The sequence below is a fragment of the Hemitrygon akajei genome, chromosome 6 (assembly GCF_048418815.1).
Source record: "Hemitrygon akajei chromosome 6, sHemAka1.3, whole genome shotgun sequence".
In the NCBI taxonomy this organism is placed as follows: Eukaryota; Metazoa; Chordata; class Chondrichthyes; order Myliobatiformes; family Dasyatidae; genus Hemitrygon; species Hemitrygon akajei.
The window spans coordinates 184,736,485-184,762,605 of record NC_133129.1 but is presented as its reverse complement, the minus strand read 5'-3'; the positions used below and the strand labels follow the sequence as shown (position 1 = coordinate 184,762,605).

Below are 26,121 nucleotides of genomic sequence, written 5' to 3'. Positions count from 1 at the left end.
TTTGGCTTTTTTGACACTGATTAACAAAACAGACTCTCTTGTGTCAAAGTGAAAACAAATTTCTACAAATTGGTCTAAATTTATTACAATCTTTAAACACAAATTAGCTGATTGTGTAAGTATTCACCCCCTTCATGTCAGCAATTAGAAGATGCACCTTTGGCAACAATTATAGCCTTGAGTCTGTGTGGATAGGTCTCTATCAGCTTTACACATCTGGACAGTGCAGTTTTTCCCCATTCTTCTTCACAAACTGCTCAAGCTCTGTCAGATTTCTTTTCAAGTCCAGCCACAAATTCTCAGTTGGATTGAGGTCTGGACTCTGGCTTGGCCACTCCAGGACATAGACTTTGTTTTTAAACCGTTCCTGTGTAGCTTTGGCTTTACACTGGGGTCGTTGTCTTACTGGAAAACAAATCTTCTCCCAAGTCACAGTTCTATTGCAAAATGCATAAGGTTTTCCTCCAGGATTTCCCTGTATTTTGCTGCATTCATTTTACCTTCTACCTTCACAAGCTTTCCAGGGCCTGCTGCAGTGAAGCATCCCCACAGCATAATGCAGCCACCACTATGCTTCACGGAAGAGATAGTGTCTTCTTGATGATGTGTGGTGTTTGGCTTACACAAACGTAGCATTTAGTGTTATGGCCAAAAAGCTCAGCGTTGGTTTCGTCAGACCATAGGACCACCTTCTAGCTGACTTCAGAGTCTCCCACGTGCCTTTTGGCAAACACTAGCCAAGATGGCTTTCTCTTTGCCACTCTCCCATAAAGCTGCGACTGGTAAAGCACCCTAGCAACAGTTGTATGTGCAGTTTCTCCCTTCTCAGCCACTGAAGCTTGAAACTCCTCTGGAGTTGTCAGAGGTCTCGTGCTGGCCTCCCTCACTAGTCCCCTTTTGCACGATCATGCCATTTTTGAGGACAGCCTGCTCTAGGCAGATTTACAGCTGTGCCATATTCTTTCCATTTCTTGATGATTGACTTAACTCTACTCCAAGGGATATTCAATGACTTGGAAGTTTTCTTGTATCCATTTCCTGACGTGCTTTTCAGTAACCTTTTCACTGAGTTGCTTGAAGAGTTCTTTTGTCTTTATAGTGTAGTTTTTGCCAGAATACTGACTCTCCAGCAGTTAGACCGTCCAGCCACAGGTGTATTTTTACTACAAACAATTGAAACACTGTGGCTGCACACAGGTGATCTCCATTTAACTAATTATGTGACTTCGAAAACCATTGGCTGCAGTGATGATTTGTTGTGGTTTATTAAAGGGGGTGAATACTTAAACAATCAGTAATTCTGTGTTTTGTTTGTAGAGATCTGTTTCACTTTGACATGAAAGAGTCTTTTTCAGTTGATCAGTGTCAAAAAAAAACAAATTAAATCTACTGTGATTCAATGTTGTAAAACAATAAAACATGAAATCTTCGAAGGGGAGTGAATTCTTTTTATAGGCACTATGCCTCTATTAAATCTCCCCTTATTCTCCTATGCACCAGGGAATATAGTCCTTAACTATTCAACCTTTCCCTTTCTATCTGTAATTGACTCATTTTCTACTTTGTGGTTGAATCAATGTTTCTGGACAACTTGGGATGGGCAGTAAATATTTCATCCATTTTGCCTGAATAAATACATTTGAAAAGTCTGATTTCTCCGAGACACAAGGCCAATATTCTGATGTACCTTTATTACTGTAAATAGTAAGAGTTTGGTCCAGACAAGAATGTTTAGTCTTTAATAAATTTCAAACCAGAATCATATTTCCATCAAAGATTATTTTGCATATACTGTATATGTGCTCTTATATTACAGCCTTGTAAATTTCTCCTCGATGCTGTGTTTGCTAAAGGCATGACAGTGCGTCAGTCAAAGGAGGAACTTCTGCCACAGCTGAGAGAGCAGTGTGGCCTCGATCTCAGCATCGACAGGTAGGAAATTAAGAGAAGCATAACAGAAGAACTAGGTGTCTGTTTCTAAACAATTGAGGTGCTGGTTCTCCGTCGTATCCAGCAATGACAGGATACTTGTGTGGGGAAGTTCTTAAAATGGAAAGGCTATTGCACTGGGACGGTTCTACTCTCTTGATCTCAGACGTCCGGGTCCGGTGGAACAAGTAGTCGACATAAACTGGGGCCTTCCTTGGTTGCAGTGGATGACTGTCACTCTTCTGTGCCTCATTATGCCCTTTCCTCTCCACGGAGCATTGCAGAACTGTCTTCCTGGCTGTTGGATCTCATTGCACAGTCTGCCAGAGCTGATTTCACCTGCGAGGACAGGCATGTCCCTATCTCACCAGGGTATGAATCCTGCCTGCAGTCCTCACCTGGTTTACCATCAACAACCAGCGCAGTCCGAGGATGTGCTGGAGGCTATCCATGAGTGTTGCCATGTTTCCAGCACCAGCGTAACATATCCACGACTTGCTAACTCTAATTTGTACGCCTTTGGAATGTGGAAGGAAACTGGAACACCTGAAGGAAACACACATGGTTTCAGAGAGAACGTACTAACTCCTAACAGACAGTGATGGGAATTGAACCAGGTCACTGTGTCCGTGATAGAACTGGTTATGTTTACACCCCACTGCAGCCTTTTGCGATCTAGTACAGTGGCACCTCCATACCAGATGCTGATGGAACCATTTAGAATGCTTTCCTCAGTACATCTATAGAAATTTGTTAGAGTCTTTGGTGATGTACCAAACCTCCGCCAACTCCAAATGAAATATAGCTGCTGGCATATCTTATTTATAATTACATCAGTGTAATGGGCCTAAGATAGATCTTCAGAGATGTTGACACCCAGGAACTTGAAGCTTCATGGAGTATGGTTCAGGAACTGGTAGATGAATAGTGACTGTCAAAAATTGCAGCAGTTTGTAACTAATCTAATGATTTCAAGATTGTTCAATGCCGTTTTAATACCCAAGTGTAAAGAAAAACAAAATAACTGTTTCTCCGGATCTGATGCAGCTAAAAAAAAACACAATAAGATAAAGAACACAATAATAAAAATGCAATAAATATAAATACATAAGATAATTTATATGCACAGATTGATTGTCTGTCCATAAAGTGATGCTGGGCACAGGGGTGTCTATACAAAAGGTGACTAACAGGAAATAATAAAGTAGTGGTGGTTGGGGCTGTGGAGAGATGAGTTGGTGATGTTGATCAGCCTTACTACTTGGGGAAAGTATCTGTTTTTTGAGTCTGGTGGTCCTGGTGTGGGTGCTTCCTGATGGGAATGAGACAAACAGTCCACGAGCAAGGTGGGTGGGATCCTTCATGATGTTAGTCCATTTGTACATTACTGCACTTTCCTGTGGTACATTGACAATTTCTCATCATGTGTGACAGGTTTAGGCTGAGGAAAAAGACTTGGAAGAATCCTGGAACAATCTTTCTGGACTACCATGTCTACGAGAATGACATTAACATCTCAAGCAACTGGGAGGTTTTCCTCGAGGTACTTAATGGTAAGCTTCCTCAGGGAAAGACATTCTAGATTTTAACGGCAATCTTCCTTGGGAAGGACATTCGAGATCTGATACATCTGAAGGCGTATCCACCAGTGACGAGGCAAAAGGCCACTATACAGGAGGACAGGAAGCTACTGAACTGAAGAGTCATTGGAGGAGTTCATGTTGGGACTCAGTGAGACTGAATATGATGAATTTTAAATTAACATGTAAAGACAAGAAGCCCTTGGAACATAGAACGGTACAGCACAGAAACACGCCCTTTAACCCACAATGTTGTGCCAAACCAATTAAATTAGTATAGGTCAGTCTGGGGAAACACAGTTTAATGCAAGGCAGTAGACTTGGGGAGTAATTCTATAGATTGTTGGCTTTGTTTAAATATTGGTGAGATCAAATACAGTCCTATGCAAAAGACTTAAAAAAAGATGTAGCTAGGGTACACAGTACTGTATTTGTCATTGTGGAGCAGAGAACAAGTATGTAAATCTGGCGGGAGCAAAGGAGGGTGGAGTGCTGCAGGAAGAGTGGCAGAGGAGCGCCAGAGGTGGGGTGGGGGTGGTGGCACGGGTGCAGGCACACTCACCCCTGTGACACCAGGCAAAGGGCATTTGATTCCAGACAACTGGTTTATTGATCATTACAGAATGTCTCTAGTACTTCCCTCTCCCTTCCCCTTTTCCCAACGATAATTTCCCTCGCCTTGACCCTTTCCAACTTTCAGTCCAGACCCATATCAGAATCAGGTTTATCATCACTCACACATCTTGATATTCGAACACAACATAAGAACATGAGAAATAGGAGCAGGAGTAGGCCATCTGGCCCATCGAGCCTGCCCCGCCATTCAATAAGATCATGGCTGATCTGTCCGTAAACTCAGCTCCATCTACCTGCCTTTTCCCCATAGCTCTTAATTCCCCTACTGTATCTTAAATATATTTATTGAAGAAGCCTCAACTGCTTCCCTGGGCAGAGAGTTCCACAGATTCACCATCCTCTGGGAAAAACAGTTTCTCCTCATCTCCATCCTAAATCTTCTCCCCTGAATATAGAGGCAATGTCCCCTAGTTATAGTCTCACCTATCAATGGAAACAGCTTTCCTACTTCTATCTTATCTACCCCTTTCAAAATTTTGTATGTTTCTATAAGATCCCATCTCGTTCTTCTGAACTCCAGAGAGTATAGTCCCAGGCAACTTAATCTCTCCTCATAGGTTAACCCCTTCATCCCTGGAATCAACCTGGTGAACCTCTTCTGCACTGCCTCCAAAGCCAGTATATCCTTCCTCAAGTATGGAGACCAGAACTGCACACAGTACTCCAGGTGCAGCCTCACCAGTACCCTGTATAGTTGCATCATGACCTCTCTGCTCTTGAATTCAATCCCTCTAGCAATGAAGGCCAACATTCCGTTTGCCTTCTTAATAACCTGTTGTACCTGCACGTCAAATTTTTGCGATTCATGAACAAGCACTCCCAAGTCCCGCTGTACAACAGAATACTGCAATCTTTCACCATTTAAATAATAATCTGTTCTTCCATTATTCCTTCCAAAGTGGATGATCTCACATTTACCAATGTTATATTCCATCTGCCAGACCTTGGCCCGCTCACTTAACCTATCTATATCCCTCTGCAGACTCTCCACATCCTCTGTACAATTTGCTTTTCCGCTTAGTTTAGTGTCATCAGCAAATTTTGCTGTGCTGCACTCAGTCCCGTCTTCCAAATCATCAATGTAAATGGTAAACAGCTGCGGGCCCAGCACCGACCCCTGCGGCACCCAACCCACCACTGACTGCCAATCAGAGAAATACCCATTCATACCAACTCTCTGCCTTCTATTGGTTAACCAATCTACTATCCATGCCAATGCACATCCTCCAACTCCATGCATCCATATCTTCTTTATAAGTCTCTTGTGCGACACCTTATCAAACTCCTTCTGGAAATCCAAGTATACGACATCCACCTGTTCCCCTCTTTTCACTGCACTCATTATGTCCTCAAAGAACTCCAGTAAGTTTGTCAAATAGGACCTGCCCTTTCTGAATCCATGCTGTGTCTGTCTAATGGAACTACTCCTTTCTAAATGTTCCGCTATGTCTTCCTTAATGAAAGCTTCAAGCATTTTCCAGACTACAGATGTTAATGTAACTGGCCTATAGTTGCCTGCCTTTTGCCTACATCTTTATTTACATCCTTTGTGGGGGTTTTTTCTGGCAGCAGTACATAACAGACAGACAGACAGACATACTTTATCGATCCCGAGGGAAATTGTGTTTCGTTACAGTCGCACCAATCAAGAATAATGTAGAAATACAGCAATATAAAACCATAAATAATTAAATAATAATAAGTAAATTATTCCAAGTGGAAATAAGTCCAGGACCAGCATATTGGCTCAGGGTGTCTGACACTCTGAGGGAGGAGTTGTAAAGTTTGATGGCCACAGGCGGGAATGACTTCCTATGACGCTCAGTGTTGCATCTTGGTGGAATGAGTCTCTGGCTGAACGTACTCCTGTGCCTAACCAGTACATTATGGAGTGGATGGGAGACATTGTCCAAGATGGCATGCAACTTGGACAGCATCCTCTTTTCAGACACTACCGTCAGAGAGTCCAGTTCCACCCCCACAACATCACTGGCCTTACAAATGAGTTTGTTGATTCTGTTGGTGTCTGCTACCCTCAGCCTGCTGCCCCAGCACACAACAGCAAACATGATAGCACTGGCCACCACAGACTCGTAGAATGTCCTCAGCATCGTCCGGTACAGTATTGCACAATACAGCATTGTACAGTATTGCACAATACTGTAGCAATAACGTTGCTACAGTATTGTGCAAAAGTCTTAGGTACCCTAGGTATCTATATTTATATTGTGTGTGCCTAAGGCCTTTGCACATTACTATACATTAATTACCCTTTATTAAAAGAGGGATTGAATTCAAGAGCAGGGAAGTCATGCTGCAACTATACAGGGTAAAGTGAGGCCGCACCTGGAGTACTGTGTGCAGTTCTGGTCTCCATACTTGAAGGAAGGATATACTGGCTTTGGAGGTGGTGCAGAGGAGGTTCACCAGATTGATTCCAGAGATGAAGGGGTAACCTATGAGGAGAGATTGAGTCACCTGGGACTATACTCTCTGGAGTTCAGAAGAACGAGACAGGATCTTATAGAAACATACAAAATTTTGAAAGGGGTAGATAAGATCGAAGTCGGTAAGTTGTTTCCATTGGTAGGTGAGACTAGAACTAGGGGACATTGCCTCTATATTCAGGGGAGACGATTTAGGATGGAGATGAGGAGAAACTGTTTTTCCCAGACGGTGGTGAATCTGTGGAATTCTCTGTCCAGGAACAGATAGGTTTTTACATAGTAGGGGAATTAAGGGTTGTGGGGAAAAGGCAGGTAGATGGAGCTGAGTTTACGGACAGATCAGCTATGATCTTATTGAATGGCGGGGCAGACTCAATGGGCCGGATGGCCTACTCCTGCTCCTATTTCTCATGTTCTTATGTAAAAAATAAACAGTCAACGTCTTGAGATCTGGGTTTGTCAATGACATGAAAGTATGTGGGACGGTATCATCGTGAGTATATTTGGACACTGAACAGGGTAAAGATGGGTTGATTGGGCAATAGTGTGGCAAATGGAGCTTAATGTTGAGAAAATGTGAGATGCAGGAATCAGTAAGAGGAATCTAAAGATGGACTATCTAAATGGAGAGAGAGAGTGTGCAGAGTCATCAGTGTGTTCCATTGCATGAATCATGGAATAAGCGGGCAGGCGCAATAAGAGGTCAGGAAGGCAGATGGCCTATTCAAGTTTATTGTCATCTGACTGTACGTATACAACTGTATGAGACAACGATCCTCTGGATCACAGTGCACCCACAGAAAACATATCACACACAGCACATAAAACAAAATATTACCACAAATAAGCTAATAAAATATGATTCAAACTGCATGTATTCCGCAGCAGGGGTAAACACTAAAGCAGTGGTCCCCAACCACCGGGCCGCAAAGCATGTGCTACCGGGCCATGAGGAAACGATATGATTTGGCAGTATGAAATGATATGAGTCAGCTGCACCTTTCTCATTCCCTGTCATGCCCGCTGTTGAACTTGAACGCACGTAAGGTCATCAGTCGGTCATTAACCTACAATGACTCGATGAATAAAAAACAAATGTCACTTGAGAGTTTCTTTGGAAGAGGTGGTAGGGGACGTAAAAGGCCTAACGATGATGATAACGCAGAAACAGCTGAGGCCGAGACTGCAAAAAAAAAGAAAGCTTCCTTCAGCAGAAAATATGAGGAGTCGTACATAAAATATGGATTTAATGCGTCCAGTGACTCGCACGCTCCAAGCCCCCTGTGTGTGATATGTGGAGACAAGCTGTCTAATGAGGCAATGAAGCCCTCAAAACTGCTTCGGCACCTTGAGTCCAAGCACCCTGCACTTAAAGACAATCCCGTTGAGGATTTTGAGCGGAAAAAACGTGAGCAAGCAGGACAGAAGCAAGTGCTGAGAGCCACCACCTCCACAAATGCTGCCGCTCTTAGTGGCTAGCTGTGTTGCTAAGGTTAAGAAGCCTTTCACTGTTTGGTGAAGCGTTGATTCTGCCTGCTGTCAAGGACATGCCGTGAACTGTTGGGAGAAGCTGCAGCTAACAAGATGGCACAGGTTTCTCTTTCAGCTACCACAGTTTCAAGGGGAATCGATGACATAGTGGAGGACATCGAAGCACAGCTGTTGGAATGGCTTAGCGAGTCACCATGGTATGCTATCCAGGTCGACGAGTCTACCTGTGTCGACAACAAGGCAATGCTGTTGGTTTATGTGCAATATATATTTCAAGATGATGTGCAGGAGGATATGTTGTGTGCACTGCTGCTGCCAACTAACACAACTGGGGCAGAACTATTCAAGTCTTTGAATGACTACATGTCAGGCAAACTGGACTGGTCATTCTGTGTTGGAATATGCACAGACGGGGCTGCAGCTATGACTGGACGGCTGTCTGGTTTCACTACCTGAGTCAGAGGTTGCTCCTGAATGCCAGTCTACAAACCATGTCATACACAGGGAAATGCTGGCTAGCCGAAAAATGTCACCTGATCTTAACCGCGTATTGAGTGACTTTGTTGAAGTTATCAATCACATCAAAGCAAAAGCCCTTAACTCACGTCTGTTTGAGCAGCTTTGTGAGGAAATGGATGCAGAGCACAAATTCCTTCTCTCACACACTGAAGTCAGGTGGCTGTCGAGGGGGAGAGCCCTGGCCAGGGTTTTTGAGTTAAGAGAGCCGCTACAGAGATTTCTTTCAGGAAAAAAGTCACCACTGGCAGCACACTTCAGTGACGAGGAGTGGATAGCAAAACTTGCTTATCTGTGTGACATCTTCAACCTGCTGAATGAACTCAATTTGTCACTTCAGGGGAGAATGACAACTGTCTTCAAGTTGGCAGATAAAGTGTCTGCTTTCAAAGCCAACCTGGAACTGTGGGGACGGCGAGTGGACAGGGGCATATTTGACATGTTCCCAACATTAGCTGGAATTTTGGGAAAGACTGAGGCTGCACCATCCTTCTCACAGCTGGTGCACAATCACGTATCTTCGTTGTTGACAGAATTTGAGCATTACTTCCCAACCACAAATGACTCAAGACGTGCAAAGGAATGGGTCCGTGACTCATTTGTGAATGTCCCCGGTGAATCATCCATGTCAGTGTGGGAAGAAGATCAACTCCTCCAGCTTGCAAATGACGGTGGGCTGAAAAGTATGTTAGACATAACATCTCTGCCGGCATTCTGGATCAAAGGCAAGGCTGAATATCCTGAGATAGCCATGAAAGCACTGAAAATGTTGCTTCCATTTCCAACATCATATCTCTGCGAAGCGGGGTTTTCTGCAATGAATGCAACGAAAACTAAATTGCGGAATAGATGGGACATAAGGAACCCCCTTCGAGTATTGCTGTCTCCCATCACCCCTCGATGGGACCGTCTTGTTGCAAGGAAACAAGCCCAGGGCTCCCACTGATTCAGCGATTTTGGTGTTGCAATGATTTTATATGTTCATACGAGGAAAATATGTGCTGTGTGTAATATCCAAACGTTACTTAAAATGGTGTGATGCTGTTGACTTATAAGTGACTTATAATTGACCTATCACTATATTCATGTGAGGAAAATATCCGCTGTGTTTAGTATTAAATTTGTTAGATGAACCCTTTTAGAAATGAAATTGAATATATTAGAATGTATTAATATAGTTGACTTATCACCTATATTCAGGTCGTGATTAAACCCCCCCCCCCCCCCCCCCCCCACCATCGGCCAGTCCGCAAGAATATTGTCAATATTAAACCGGTCCGCGGTGTACAAAAGGGTTGGTGACCCCTGCACTAAAACATATGTTAACCAGCTTGCTGAGCTAGTGATGAGACCTTGGTGGTGGCGATGTACTTGTTGGTCTTACAGCCTGAGGAAAGAAGGTATTACCCAGTCTGGCCAGATTGGACTGGTCCTGGTCTTTCTCTAACTCTTTCCTGATGGTAGTGGGTCAGAGAGATTGTGGGATGAGTGGTCGGTCTTATGCATACAGTGGTTCTGGTAAATGTTACAAATGGTGGGCAGGGAGACCCTGGTGATTGTCTCGGCGGTTCTTATTAACCCTTTGTTACCAGAGAGTTGGATTGTAGAAGGAAGGAGGCATTGTCACATGTGTACTGGGATTTAATGAGGGTAAACCTGGGATACTGTGCTGTTTCATCCTGTTATGTAAAAAAGGGGTATACTGGAATTGAGGGCAATCCATTGATCATTTACCAGTGTCATTGTTGAATGAGAAAGCTGTACTATCATCCATGACTAAGATTAGATCGGTCTCCTTTGGATTTCAGCAGAATGAGGGTTGACTATACTGAAATGTAAGATCCTGAGGAGACAGAGAGAATCGATGCTGAGATGTTTCCACAAGTTGGAGATTGGAGGGATGGAATTATAAAATTAGAAGGTGGGATTTAAAGCTGAGAGATGCAAGGACTTCTTGCAGAAGAGTTGGTGAATTGAAAGCTATATTGATCACATCTACATTGAGACATGCAGTGTAAAGCATGTTGATGTCAATGAGCAACACAGTCCAAATATGTGCTGGGGTAGTCCACAAGCATCAGCACGCTTCTGGCACCAACATAGCGTACCCACAACTCTAACCCTAACCCATTCGTCTTTGAATGTGGGAGGAAATTGGAGTACCCAGGGAATCCCAAGTAGTCACAGGAGAATGTACAAACTCTTGCAGACAGCAGTGGAATTGAACCCATGTCGCTGTCATTGTAATAGCATTATGCGAATGGCTATGCTAACATGATGTCCCCATAACTCTGGCATTCTCTACCTTGGTGGGAATGGGGAATTGTGGAGGCCGGATTGTTGGGGTATCTCAAGAGGAAGCAGATAAAGTTCTGAAAGATGAGGAAGAAGCAAATTGTGGGGAACTTTCATTGGGGATTCCTGGGGCAGATCAGCCATAATATTGAATGCTGCAATAGCCTTAAAGGGCAGAGGGGCCTGATTGTATTTTCTTATGCTCTTGAGGCCTGTCTATGTGAGTAGGTGGGTGGGAGAGAGGATATGGGCTTGATTGGCTGTTACTACTTGTGTTGTTCTGTGGAACATTGTGGGCCTGCTGTTGTGTTAAATTCTAGTCACCTCATTATAGGAAGGATGTGGAAGGTACAGAGGATATTTACCACGGTGCTGTCTGGACTAGAGAGCAGGCCTTATTGGAAAGGTTGAGCGAGCTAGGACTTTTCTCTTTGGAGCTAAGAAGGATGAAAGATGGTTTTGATAGAAGTATACAAGATGATAAGGGGCATAGATCAAGTGGATAGCCAGAGACTTTTTGTCAGGGTGAAATGGCTAATACAAGGAGGCAGAACTTTAAGATGGTTGGAAGAAAATATGAGAGAAATTCAGAGGTAGGCTGTTTTATACAGAGATTGTGTGTGGAACGTGCTGCCAGGATTGGTGGTAGAGGCAGATATATTAAGGACATTTAAGAAACTCTTAATTGCACGGATGATAGAAAAATGGAGTGCTATGTGGGAGGGAAGGGTTAGATTGATCTTTGAGTAGGTTAAAGGTCAACACAACATTGTAGGCCATAGAACCTGTACTCTGCTATACTGTTCTATGTTGGATCTGGAATGTGTGGCGACACTGTCAAGCTGCCCCTAGCACACCCTTGGTTGTATTTTCACTGCATGTCTCAATGTACATGTGATAAGTTATTCTGAATCTACATAGCAGTCACCAGAACAGGGTGAGGTGTACACACGGTGGCTGCACTGTGGCATTGGTGAGAGGGTTGGTCGTATTATTAATTGGGAGGAAGCCACTGCGGAGAGGCCAGGTGAGTGTATCACCCAGGGGTTTCTGAAGAGCTTTCACTATGTTCCACTTCCCAATTCTCCTAGCACTGTGTTGGCCTTTTTTGCAGAACCTGAGAAGATGAAGTCCCTGTCCCAGCTGGCAGTGCTGACCAGGCAATGGAGGCCATCACAGATGAAGCTGGACTCGTTCCAGGAGGTTGTCCTGGAGAGTAGCAGTGTGGAGGAACTGAAGGAGAAGGTTGGTCACTTATAGTCATATTTCCTTGTGGATTCACTTGAGATATCTGTGCCCCTTGCTAAATTGTTCTGAATTGATTGTGGACTTCTGGAATACACACCAGTCCTCATTGAGGGGTCAACGATAGAAATGGTGGGCAGCTTCAAAATTGCTGGAATCTGGAGCAACACAGGAACTGCTGGAGGAACTCCCAGATGAAGGGTCTTGCCCAAAATGTCGACTGGCCATTTCACTAAGTCGTGTCTCGCTTGACGTGCTGAGTTCCTCCAGACATTGTACTGTATGTGAGACGTGCTGTGCTGGTGTGGCTGATGGTTGGTTTGTTTTTCTCGTTAACAGTTACACGCAATAAGTGAAATTCCCATTGAGAACATCGAATTTGCCAAGGTAAGTCATCTTCAGAGTAAATTAAAGTGCTGCAAATCTGAAATAAAATATTATTTTATTTTATTTAGAGCTAACAGTGCAGAACAGGCCCTTCCATCCCTTTGAGCTGTGCCACCCAGCATCCTCATATTTAATCCTAGCCTAGTCATGGGTTTTGAATAAGAAAATGTGCTAACACCTTAGAATGTATTGTGGCTCCATTTCCTGAAAGTGGTTACGCAAGTGGATGAAGTGGTACAGGAGTATGGCATGCCTGCCTTCATTAGTAGGGGTGCTGAGTATTATCTAATTATTTATTTGTTGGGATATGACACAGAATAGGCCCTTTGAGCTGTGCCGCCCATCAATCCTGGATTTAACCTAGCCTAATCACAGAACAATTTACAATGACCAGTTAACCAAACCTGTACATTTTTGGACTGTGGGAGGAAAGCAGAGCACCCGGAGGAAACCCAGGCTGTCAGGCAGCAGCAGGAATTAAACTCTGAACTCTGACACCAGAGCTGTAATAGCGTCTCATGCTAACCACTATGCTATCATGCTGCCCAGAAAACCTGAAATGCTGAAAACACTCAGTGAATTAGGCTGCTTCTATGATGCTGCGAATGTTTTAAAAGTTAAATGGAGCTAAGATGTTAACTTTCAAATTACAGCATAGTACAAGCCATTCAGCCATTCTGCTCTTCTCCAAGATCAATCTAACACTTCCTTCCTAGGTAGCGCTCCATTTTCATCCATGTGCCTATTTAAAAGTCTCTTAAATGTCTCTAGTGTTAATCTGACACCCCTGGCAGCACACTCCACACACCCACCACTCACTGTGTAAAAGCTCTACCTCTGATATGCCCCCTATCCAATTGCCTTAAATTTATACCCCCTTGTATTGGCCATTTTCACCCTCAGGAAAAGTCTCTGGCTGTCCACTTGATCGATGCTTCTTACCATCTTGTACACTTCTGTTGTCACCTCCCTTCCTGCTTTGCTCCAGAGAGAAAAGCCCTGAGTCGCTCAACCTATCCTCGTAAGACATGTTGTCTAATCCAGGCAGAGTGATAGGCAGTATACCGTAGTTAAACAAGCTATAGGACCCACCTGATGGTTATTCTTACACGTGATACCCTGCCACACAACCCTGTAAGTATATCCTCTATCATGGTGCTGATACTGCCCAGGTTTGTTCATGAAGATGAGTCTACAGGCTTGGTCTAAACTCAGAGTACAGAAGAATGAGATGTGATTTTATTGAAAGTTACTGTGGCTGGGCTTAATGTACACCTTAGCCAAAATAAAAATGCTGACATTTGCGAGGGTCCAGAGGAGGCTCACAAGAACGTTTCCAGGAATGAATGTGGAGTGTTTGATATCTTTGGGCCTGTACCTGCTGGAACTTAGAAGAATTAGGGGACATCTCATTGAAGCCTATTGAACGTTGAAAGGCCTAGATAGAATGGATGTTTCCTATAGTGGGGGAATTTAGGATGAGAGGGCACAGCCTCAACAGTACATGAATATCCCTTTAGAACAGAGATGATGAGGAATCTCTTTAGATAGAGGGTAGTGAATCTGGGGAATTCATTGTCACAGATGGCTGTAGATGTTAAGTCAGTGGGTATATTTAAAGCAGAGGATGATAAGTTTGAGGTTAGGGTGTCAAATGTTACAGAGGAGAGGCAGAATGGGGTTGAGGGGGAAGTAAATCAGCCAGGATGGAACAGCAAAACAGACTGGATAGCTAAATGGTCTAATTCTGCTCCTTCGTCTTATGGTCTAATGGAGTGGAAGAGGTTTCATAGTAATCTCAGTGATCAATGGATCTGAAGAAGCTGAACCATTGAATCTATTAAACGTTAGATTCTGCAGATGCTAGAAATCCAGAGTAACCACTGAATATATTAAAATGTGAATTAGAGATTTTTTTTGGCCAGTAAGGGATTCAGGGGATATGGACCTGAGGGGAAGGTCAGAGCAGATTTTGTTTTTCAGGTTTTTGCTCCTTCTGACCGAGTGCTAACCACTTCCAGAACCTACACCTTGCTGATTATTATTGGATTAGACTGTTTAATTGTCTAATAGCTAAACAATTACTTGCATTTACTGTAGTTACTTATATACATATAACTGTTTAGTGTGTGATTGCAGTATGTATATATAATTGTTCAGTATGTCCTCTAGTGGTTACATTTGTGAGATTCTGGAAAGTTCTCTTATTGTATTATTAGGTATTATCTGATTGGTTAACTCTTGTCTACAAATTTGAATGGAATGTTCCTTATCTATGTGGCCGACCACGCTGGTCCGTCATCTTTTAGCTTTTAGTCTCTCTGTTCTTAGCTACTAGACTTCTGCAGCTCTACAGACAAGTGGTTAACACAACACTTTACAGTACCAGTGGCCTGGGTTCAATTCCCGCCACTGCCTGTAAGGAGTTTATATGTTCTCCCCATGACCACATGGATTTCCTTCAGGTGCTCCGGTTTCCTCCCACAGTCCAAATACATTTCAGTTGGTAAGTTAATTGATCATTGTAAATTGTCCCATGTTTAGGTTAGAATTAAATCTGGGGATTGCTGGGCGGCGTGACTTGAAGGGCTCAAAGGGCTTATTCTGCACTGTATCTCAACAAATAAGTTTCCAATCACAAACAGGAGAAAATCTGCAGATGCTGGAAATCCAAGCAACAGACACAAAATGCTGGAGGAACTCAGCAGGCCAGGCAGCATCTGTGGATAACAGTACGGTCGAGGTTTTGGGCCTGCTGAAGGGTCTCGGCCCGAAACATTGAATGTACTCTTTTCCATAGATGCTGCCTGGCCTGCTGAGTTCCTCCAGCATTTTTTGGGTGTTGAAATAAATTTCCACATCTTTGATTTGCATAATAAACAATCGTGAAACAAGTTTTGTGCCTCTTACCTGATTTCCAAATTAAAAACATCCAATCCAACACTATTCCTGCCCCATGCCATTAGGGGAGGGTGGGGAAGGGTGGATGGCAGTGGTGGCATGATAGTGTAGTGGTTAGCATAATGCCTTTACAGCACAGCAACTGGGGTTCAATTCTCACCCCTGTCTGGAAGTTTGTATGTTCTCCCTATGACAACATGGGTTTTCTCCAACATTCCAAAGTTGTACGGGTAGGTAGGTTAATTGGTCACATGCGTGTAATTGGGCAGTGCGGGCTCACTGGAACAGAGGGGCCTGTTACCGTGCTGTATCTCTAAATTAAAAAGTTATCCTTGTAAAGTTTTCTGTTTACTCTTTCGACCTTATTTACATCTTTCCTGTCAGTAGGTGACCAAAACTGCACATGGTATTCCAAATTAGGCATCACCAATGTCTTATACAATTTCAACATCCCAGCGCCTATTCTCAATCCATTAATTTATGAAGGCCAATGTGCCAAAAGCTTTCTTTATGACCCTATTTACCTGTGATGCCTCTTTCAATGAATTGTGGACCTGTATTCCCAGATCCCTTTGTTGGTCTTGGTTGGCCCTACTGAAGTGCAACACCTCACACTTGTTGGCATTAAAATTCCATCTGCCATTTTCCAGCTGGTCCAGATCACGATGCAAGCTCTGATAGTCTTCCTCGGTGTACACCCAGATCGTTAATACAGATGACAAACAACAATGGACCCATCACCGATCCCTGTGACACTTCACTAGTCACAAGCCTGCAGTCCAAGAGACAACCATCTACTACCACTCTCTGGTTTCTTTCACAAAGCCATTGTGTAATCCAACTTACTACCTCATCTTAAATGCTGAGTGACTGAACCTTCCTGACCGACTTCCCATGCGGGACCTTGCCAGATGTCTTACCAAAGTCTGTGTAGAAACAACCACTGCTTTGCTTTCATCAATTTTCCTGCTAACTTCCTCGAAAAACCTCTATAAGATTGGTTAGATATGACCTATCATACACAAAACCAAGCTGACTATTCCTAATCAGTCCCTATCTATCCAATACTCATATATCCAGTCCCTTAGAATATCTTCCAATAACTTAACACTACCGATGTCAGGCTCACCGGCCTATAATTTCATAGTTTATTTTTAGAGCCTTTCTTAAACAGCGGACCAACATCGTCTGACCTCCAATCCTCTGGTCCCTCACCTGTTGCTAAGAATGATTTAAATACCTCTGCTATGGCCCCTGCAATTTCTGCACAGGGTCAAAGGGTCCATCTGGACAAGCACTGGGGATTTGTCCAGCCTAATTTGTCTCAAGATGGCAAGAGCCTCCTCTTCTGTAATCTGTATATGGTCCATGATCTTGCTGCTCTTCTGCTTAATTTCTATTGACTGTGTCTATCTCCTGAGTAAATATAGATGCAAAAAATGCATTTAAGATCTACCCTCCCCCCAAGTCTTTTTTGGCTCCATACATGGATTAACATTCTGATCTTCCAGAGGGCAAAATTTGTGCCTTACAATCTTTTTGCTCTTAATATATCTGTAGAATCCCTTGGGATTCTTCTTCTTGTTTGCTAGAGCAATATTGTGCCTTCTTTTAGCCCTCCTGTGTTCTTCCCTAAGTGTTCTCTTGCATATCTTGTACTCCACAAGAATCTCACTTGTTCCTACCTGTCTATACCTGCCATGTACTTCCTTTTGTTTTCTTAACCAGGGCCTCAATATCTCTTGAAAACCAAGGTTCTCTAAACCAGCTTTACGTTTTATTCTGACAGGCACATTCTAGCTTTGTACTCTCAAAATTTCACTTTTGAAGGACTCCCACTTTCCAAGTACACTTTTGCCAGAAAACAGCCTGTCCCAATCCACACTTGCCAAATCCTTTCAGATATCATCAAAATTGGCCTTTCTCCAGTTTAGAATCTCAACCCACGGATAAGACCTATCATTTTCCATATTTACTTTGAAACTAATGGCATTATGATTACTAGATGAAAAGTGTTCCCCTCCACAAACTTCTGTCACCTGTCCTGTCTCAGTCCCGAAAAGGAGATCAGATATCGCACACTCTCCCATTGGGACTTCTGTGCACTGAGTAAGGAAACTTTCCTGAACACATTTAACAAACCCTATCCCATCTAGTCCTTTCACAGAATGGGAGTACACTATGGTATCTTGAATCATTGTTTCTAAGTTATTAATGGTGCGTTATCTTGTGTCCACAGGGCAGGGGGACGTTTCCATGTGATATTTCGGTGTTGGAAATACATCAAGATTTAGACTGGAATCCCAAAGTCACAACTCTGAATGTCTGGCCACTTTACATCTGTGACGATGGAGCAGTCATCTACTACAGGTAGCTGAGATCACTGAGCAGTGGGGGAGTCAGACAGCAACCTCTCCGTACACAGCTCATGCTGATGATTAATTCCCCAGTACACACTCTGTGCTGGGGGTGTCAGACAGTAACACTCACCTCTGCACACACAACTCACACAGATGATCATTTCCCCAGTACACACTCTGCTTCATCATTGAGTCACTATGTATGTGATTCCCTTGTGCCATCATTTGGCCCAGGCATCACAAACTCATGGTATTGTAGTGGTTAGTGTAACTTTATTACAGCTTGGGGTGTCGGAGTTCTCGGAGTATGTCATGATGTGTTCTGTTAAAGAAAGTTTGGATGTTTTTCCTGTGAGCACGTGTGTTTCCTTTGGGTGCTCCAGATCCCTCCCACAGTCCAAGCACATACCAGTTAGTAGGTGAATTGGTCATTGTAAATTGTCCTGAGATTAGACTAAGGTTAAATAGGTGGGTTGCTAGGTGGTATGAGCTCGTTGGGCCGCAAGGGCCTGTTCTGTGCTGTATTTCTAAGTAGATAGATCAATCCATAGTCATGAAATGATCTGAGTTATGGAGTGCTACAGCACAGTAAACAGCCCACTCAGCCTACTGAACTGTTCTTCAACCTTTTCCCATCAACCCACTCCTGGACCACAGCCCTCCATGCCCCTACCATCCATGTACCTATGCAAATTTCTCTTAAATGTTGAAATTGAGCTTATATCCACCACTTCCACTGGCAGCTCGTTCTACACTCTCACCGCCCTCTGAATAAAGAATTTCCCCCTCATGTTCCCCTCAAATATTTCACCTTTCTCCTGCCTTCTCCACCTTGTCAGACAATGTGGGGTGGGGGGGGGGGGGGGGTTTAGACCAAATTGCATTGAGGTTTCACATGGGGTGTAGATGAGGCCATTTAGGACCAGTGTGCTGTCACGTGGGAGGGGAGGCACTGCATTCCCTATGCATATTGCATTATGATTCTTCAAGGAGCTACACATCCTTGTCTTTTCCCTCTACCCACTCAGTAAGGAGTCCACAGAAAGACTTGGACAGATTAGGAGAATGGGTAAAGAAGTGGTAGATGGAATATTGTGTTGGGAAGTGCATAGTCATGCATTTTGGTAGAAGGAGCAAAGGTGTTGACTTTTTTTCCCTAACGGAGAGAAAATTCAGAAATCGGAGATGCAAAGGGACTTGCATCTCTGATGCAAGTTTGGGAGGCCTAGTACGGGATTCCCTCAAAGGCTAACCTACAGGTTGAATCGGTAAAAAGGAGAGCAAATGCAATGTTAACGTTCAATTTGAGAGGACTAGAATACAAAAGGGTGTAATGCTGAGGCTTTATAAGGTATTAGACCACATTTGGACTAATGTGAGCAGTTTTGGGCTTCATATAGAAACATAGAAAACCTACAACACAATACAGGTCCTTTGGCCCACAAAGCTCTGCCAAACATGTCCTTACCGTAGAGATTGCCGAGGATTACCCATAGCCCTCTATTTTTCTGAGCTCCATGTACCTGTCCAGGAATCTCTTAAAAGACCCTATCGTATCTGCTTCCACCATCGCCAGCAGCCCATTTCACACACTCACCACTCTCTGCGTAAGAAAACTTACCCCTGACATCTCCTCTGTACCTACTTCCAAGCACCTTAAAACTATGCCCTCTCATGCTAGCCATTTCAGTTCTGGGAAAAAGTCTCTGACTATCCACACGATCAGTGCCTCTCATCTATTTATACACCTCTGTCAGGACAACCCTCATCCTCCATCGTTCCAAGGAGAAAAGGCTGAGTTCACTCAACCTATTGTCATAAGGCATGCTCCCCAATCCAGGCAACATCCTTGTAAATCTCCTCTGCATCCTTTCTATGGCTTCCACATCCTTCCTGTAGTGAGGTGACCAGAACTGAACACAGTACTCCACGTGGGGTCTGACCAGGGTCCTATATAGCTGCAACATTACCTCTCGTTTCCTAAACTCAGTCCCACGATTGATGAAGGCCAATACACCATACGCCTTCTTAACCACAGAGTCAACCTGCGTAGCAGCTTTGAGTGTCCTATGGACTCAGACCCCAAGATCCCTCTGAACCTCCACACTGCCAAGAGTCTTACCATTAATACTATATTCTACCATCATATTTCCTGGGCTATCTCTACTCCCTTACTTGAATAAGGGAACAACATCTGCAACCCTCCAATCCTCTAGAACCTCTCCCGTCCCTATTGATGATGTAAAGATCATCACCAGGGGCTCAGCAATCTCCTCCCTCGCCTTCCACAGTAGCCTGGCATACATCTTGTCTGGTCCCGGTGACTTATCCAATTAGATGCTTTCCAAAATCTCCAGCACATCCTCTTTCTTAATATCTATTTGCTCAAGCTTTTCAGTCCACTGTAAGTCATCCCTACAATTGCCAAGATCCTTTTTTGTAGTGAATACTGAAGCGAAGTACTCATTAGGTACCTTTGCTATCTCCTCCAGTTCCACACACACTTTACCACTGTCACACTTGATTGGTCCTGTTCTCTCACATCTTATCCTCTTGCTCTTCACATACTTGTTGAATGCCGTGGGCCTTTCCTTAATCCTGTCCGCCAAGGCCTTCTCATGGCCCCTTCTGGCTCTCCTGTTTTCATTCTTAAGCTCCTTTTCTTCTTGACTAGATTTACAACAGCCTTTGTACACCATGGTTCCTGTACCCTACCATCCTTTCCGTCTCATTGGAACGTACATATGCAGAACTCCATGCAAATATCCCTTGAACATTTACCACATTTCTTCTGTACATTTCCTTGAAAACATCTGTTCCCAATTTATGCTTCCAAGTTCCTGCCTGGTAGTTTCATATTTCCCCTTACTCCAATTAAACATTTCCCTAACTTGTCTATTCCTATCCCTCTCTAATGCTATGGTAAAGGAGATAGAATTGTGATCACTATCTCCAAAATGCTCTCCCACTGAGAGACCTGACACCTGACCAGGTTCGTTTCCCAATACCAGATCAAGTACAGCCTCTTCTCTTGTTGGCTTATCTACATATTGTGTCAAGAAACCTTCCTGAACACACCTAACAAACTCCACCCCATCTAAACCCCTTGATCTAGGGAGATGCCAATCAATATTTGGGAAATTAATATCTCCCACCATGACAACCCTGTTGTTACTATGCCTTTCCAGAATATGTCTCCCTATCTGCTCCTCAAATGACCCTGTTACTACTGGGTGGTCTTTAAAAAACACCCAGTAGAGTTATTGACCCCTTCCTGTTCCTAACTTCCACCCACAGAGACTCTGTAGGCAATCTCTCCATGTCTTCCTCCTTTTCTGCAGCTGTGACACTATCTCTGATCAACAGTGCCACTGACCCACCTCCTTTGCCTCCCTCCATGTCCTTTCTGAAATGTCTAAAGCCTGGCACTCGAAGTAGCCATTCCGGCCCCTGAGTATCCAAGTCTCCGTAATGGCCACAACAGCATAGCTCGAAGTACTGATCCACGCTCTGAGCTCATCTGCTTTAGTCATAATACTCCTTGCATTAAAATAGACACATCTCCTACCATTGGTCTGAGCGTGTCCCTTCTCTGTATCCTCTCTCTCGCACTCTCCAAGTTTTCTCTATTTGTGAGCCAACAGCTCCTTCCTCTCTCTTCAGTTTGGTTCCCACTCCCCAACAATCCTAGTTTAAACTCTCCCCAAAATCCTTAGTAAACCTCCCTGCCAGGATATTGGTCCCCCTGCGATTTAAGTGTAACCCATCACTCCTGCCCCAAAAGAGGTTCAAATGATCCAGAAATCTGAATCCCTGACCCCTGCTCCAATCCCTCAGCCACGCATTTATCCTCCACCTCACTCTATTCCTACACTCACTGTCACGTGGCACAGGCAGTAATGCCGAGGTTACTACCTTTGTGGTCCTGTTTCTCAACTCCCTTCCTAATTCCCTGTAGACTGCTTTCAGGACCTCCTCCTTTTCCTGCCTATGTACCAATATGTACCACGACTTCTGGCTGTTCTGCTTCCCACTTCTGGATATCGTGGACACAATCAGAAACATCCCAGATCCTGGCACCTGGAAGGCAAACTACCATCCGTGCTTCTTTCCTAAGGGAGGATGTGCTGGCGTTGGAGAGGGTCCCAAGGAGGTTCACAAGAGTGATCTCAGTAATGAGAGGGTTAACATACAGGGAGTGTTTAATAGCTCTGGGCCTGTACTTACTGGAGTTCAGAATAATGAGGGGAGATCTCATTGAATATTGAAAGGCTTAGATAGAGTGAATATGGAGAGGATGTTTCCTATAGTGGGGTAGTCTAGGACCTGAGGACACATAGAGTGGATGTGGAGAGGATGTTTCCTATAGTGGGGGAGTCTAGGACCAGAGGACACAGATAGAGTGGATGTGGAGAGGATGTTTCCTATAGTGGGGGAGTCTAGGACCAGAGGACACAGAGTGGATGTGGAGAGGATGTTTCCTATAATGGGGGAGTCTAGGACCTGAGGACACAGCCTCAGAATAGAGGAACACCCCTTTAGAACAGAGATGAGGAGGAATTTCTTTAGCCAGAAGGTGGTGAATGTGGAATTCATTGTCATAGACAGCTGTGGGGGCCAAGTCATTGAGTATATTTAAAGTGGAGGTTAATAGGTTCAAGATTAGTCAGGGTGTTAAAGGTTGTGGAGAGAAAGCAGGAAATGAGGCTGAGGGGGGTAATACATTAATCAGCCATGATGGAATGGCGGAGCAGACTCAATCGGCCAAATGGCATAATTCTGCTCCTATTTCTTTTGCCTCCCAGCTTCCACTGATGTGATCTAACGTGCTCTCTCCTCTGCCTTTAATTGCCCCATGTTACAGGGACAGGACCGAGCTGCTGATGGACATGACTGAGGAACAGCGCAGTGGCCTGTTGAAGAAGGAGAGCAGCCGTCTGCAGAAATCAGGCCACAGGGTGAACTACTCTCCCCGCAAGGAGAAAGCACTGAAAATCTACCTGGACAGCGGCCCCAGCAAGGATTCCAGCCAAGACTGAGACCTGGCCCGGTTCACTCTAGCTCAGCTCTCTGCTCAATGGAAACAGAACCGATTCACCACTGCTGTGTACACCTGCTGTGGCTGCCCCCATTCATCATTAGGTCTCCCTAATGACACCAGCACTGATTGGCTATTTTTGCCCACCAATCGGAAACCGAGTGGGGACGACCAACTCCAAATCATGTCGTGCACTATCATATATCGTCCTGTCAAGGAAGTGCAAACCATGAGGGAAAGTTAGGGTATAATGTGGGCTCTGCACATACTCAATGGAAAAGCTAGACCCCCTTCACACATGGGATTCTGTAGCTGAATAAAGGCTGTGCACGGTCCAAAGAATTTGTCATTTATTTTCAGCATGTATCTCATCGGTGAATTTTAAAATAAGGTGTACTATATCTGGGATAGGGAGGGAGAGCTTTGGGGATGGGGAGCCGTGACATCCAGACGAAAGGGTCTGTGAATGAGTGTTCTTAGTGACTTTTGCTTGGCCTGAAGTTCTGTGCTTATGGTTTAAAAGTCTGCCCTTGCATCTTGTCAGAGGCAAATCAGGATTGTAACTTTTTTTTGGGTTCCCAAGTCGTGATTTCTAGGATTGGGCGCTCGTATCGCTGGGTGGACGATGTGACATGGACATCAGCTGCAGCTTGGCGGATAATTCACTGGGCTGGGGTGGAGTTACCCTCTCCCACCCCCTCCCCAACACTGCCTCAGGTACACATACCAAGCCACACCGCCCCTGCGGTGAACTCCTACACGGCTGCTTGAATTTGTAGGTTTTTTTTTAGGTGTTTTCTTTCCTGTCTGGTTGCGATTTAGACATCAAAAATTTTGATGCCTCTGTTAATTCTTTTGGTCTTCATCACTCAAGTCCACCTTGGTTCCAATGTTTGCTGTACTTTTGTGACCCTGTGCCAGATGGTTTGAGTGGTTTGTGAATCTTGCAGAGATTGATTTTAATTTTATGATGTATTTAATTCACTCGACAGAAATGGGAGCAGTTCTTCTCGTAGAGTTTGAATTTATTCCATTCTATTCAGCAAAGAGGCAGTTGAGACAATTTTTGTTTCATGGCTGGCTCCACCTCAAACACTCATCCGAGAATCTCTAGCGACTGGAAGCTCCCCTCTTGCGAAACCTCCACCATGGTTTTCCTCAGAACTTTTCGGAAGTTCTCATTTTTTAATGACTCAAATGGATCATCAAAGATGCATTTTGGTGAATATTTTTTCATACCCAATGCTGGTCACGAATGAGTAACATGCCAATAAAACGCTGATTTGTTCTATTTCAGTTCTCAGGTTTGCATTTTGTGGCTACTTTTACCCATGTGCTCATTTTACCAGTGTTTACCAGCCTGTGATGTCTTTGAAAAAGAAAAGCATTGCTTTTCACGAGTATAACACACACAAAATGCTGGAGCAAGTCAGGCAGCATCAATGGAAATTAATAAATTGTTGAAGTTTCAGGCTGAGACCCTTCCTTCCCTTTCCTCCATGGGCCACTCTCCTGTCCTACCAGATTCCTCTTTCTTCAGCCCTTTATCACCACCCAGCTTCATACTTCACCTATCACCTTCTAAGTTGTCCTCCTTCCCCCTTCCTTTCCAGCTCGAAATGTCAATTGTTTATTCATTTCCATAGATGCTGCCTGACTCAGCAGGCAGTTGCTCCAACATTTTGTGTGTGTTACTCTGGATTTTCAGCATCTGCAGTATCTCCTGTGTTCCTGTCTGATTGAGTTCCTTTAAATTTCATGAGTATAAACTTTTTGAAACTGTGAGGTTAAATGTCAACATCAGCATCATGTGTTGACTTGCAAAAAAAATTGGATAGGTATATGGACAGGAAAGGAATGGCGGTTTAACGGCTGAGTGCAAGTAGGTGGGACTAGGTGAGAGTAAGTGTTCGGCACTGAATAGAAGGGCTGAGATGGCCTGTTTCCGTGCTGTAATTGTTACATGGTTAAATCACCTTGTTAGCTGGTTGGAAGTGTTCCTGTTGGTATTGGTGTCCATGCTGTAGGAAAATCTTTCAAATGGAAGTGAATCACAGGTGACAGGGCAGAGAGGCTGTGGTTTGTTCCATTATCCCATGTCCATGAAGATCCCTGAAACCTGAGCTCCATTTTCAAAACACAGAGTGCTGGAGGAATTCAGCAAGCTGGACAGTATTGATGGAGGGGAGTTAACGATCAATCAGATTTAGGTTGATTGTTCTCAGGTGGATGATAAAGGCGCTACAGTCAATATTTAAGGAATAACACATGACTTTCCTCCAATATCTGGGCTGACAATTGTATTTTACTGAACAAATACAGCAGATCAATACACACAATGCTGAAGGAACTCAGTTCAGGCAGCATCTATGGAGGAAATTAAAAAGTCGACATTTCGGGCTGAGACCCAGGCACTTGAAACTGCTCACCCTTTCCACTCCTTGATATTGACTGTCTTGTGGTCTCCCAACCTCCCTGTCCTGAAGTCGGGACTGTAGTTGTTGGTCCATACAGTGACAGTTTAATTTTCCCTCAGTACTTTCTAGACTTGCCTCCACTCAAAGCCAGAATCAAACAGTGAATGCAAGGACGGTCAGGTTTGATTTATGTATCGGACTGTGTGGGTGCAGATTAACGGTGGAGAACTGTTTAATGTTTTGGTTCCAAGTGGGAAATTCCTGTTCCTGCGTGACTGTGGATGGGTGGGAGTGGTGGCAACTGGAAGAACATTGGCTTTGGGAGATTGAGTTCAGCCTGAAGGCTCGGTTTTGGAGCTGTTGGAAGAGATTCACCAGGGAAAGGTTTCACTGGTGACAGTAAGGTATTCACTGCCAGGCTTCTAAACCATACCAATCCTGGCTCTATTGGTGTGTACACAGCAGATCTGGCTGTTAGTGTATGCCAGTTTGTACAGCCTCCCCAGAATCGATGACAATTTTTATATACCTGCATCAAATTTCCCTCTTGTTCTCCTCCGCTCCAGGGAATAAAGTCCTAATCTATTCAACCTTTACTTATCAAATCCTGGCAACATCCTTGTAAATTTTTTCTGCACTCTTTCAATCTTGATATTAATATCTTCCCTGTAGATGGGTGAACAAAATTGTGCACAATGCAGCGGCTAATGGCATTCCTGTGCTGGGAGTAAACGATGGGCCAAATAGCTCTCTTTTGTGTCACTGACCAGCCCTGTGGGTTCACAGCAGCAGAAGGGACAGGCCAGATTCTGCGCTCAATGGGCTGAATGGCTCTTCTGTGTCACTGCTGGATCATGAACTGCAGAGATTCTGCTTTCT

General features: G+C 44.1%; 1 protein-coding gene across 4 annotated transcripts in view; it reads left to right on the top strand.

Annotated features, from left to right (window-relative positions):
• Positions 1-24,116, top strand: part of usp47 (ubiquitin specific peptidase 47) — a 217,606-nt gene extending 193,490 nt beyond the window's left edge. For all 4 annotated transcript variants that reach the window (XM_073049940.1, XM_073049942.1, XM_073049939.1 and 1 more), the window contains 6 exons: positions 1,817-1,932; positions 3,364-3,482; positions 12,009-12,139; positions 12,479-12,526; positions 17,667-17,797; positions 22,652-24,116. In XM_073049940.1, the coding sequence (XP_072906041.1) occupies positions 1,817-1,932; positions 3,364-3,482; positions 12,009-12,139; positions 12,479-12,526; positions 17,667-17,797; positions 22,652-22,826 (720 nt within the window). In that variant the 3' untranslated portion in view covers positions 22,827-24,116. The remainder of the gene's footprint in view (positions 1-1,816; positions 1,933-3,363; positions 3,483-12,008; positions 12,140-12,478; positions 12,527-17,666; positions 17,798-22,651) is intronic.
• The last annotated feature ends 2,005 nt before the right edge of the window (positions 24,117-26,121 follow it).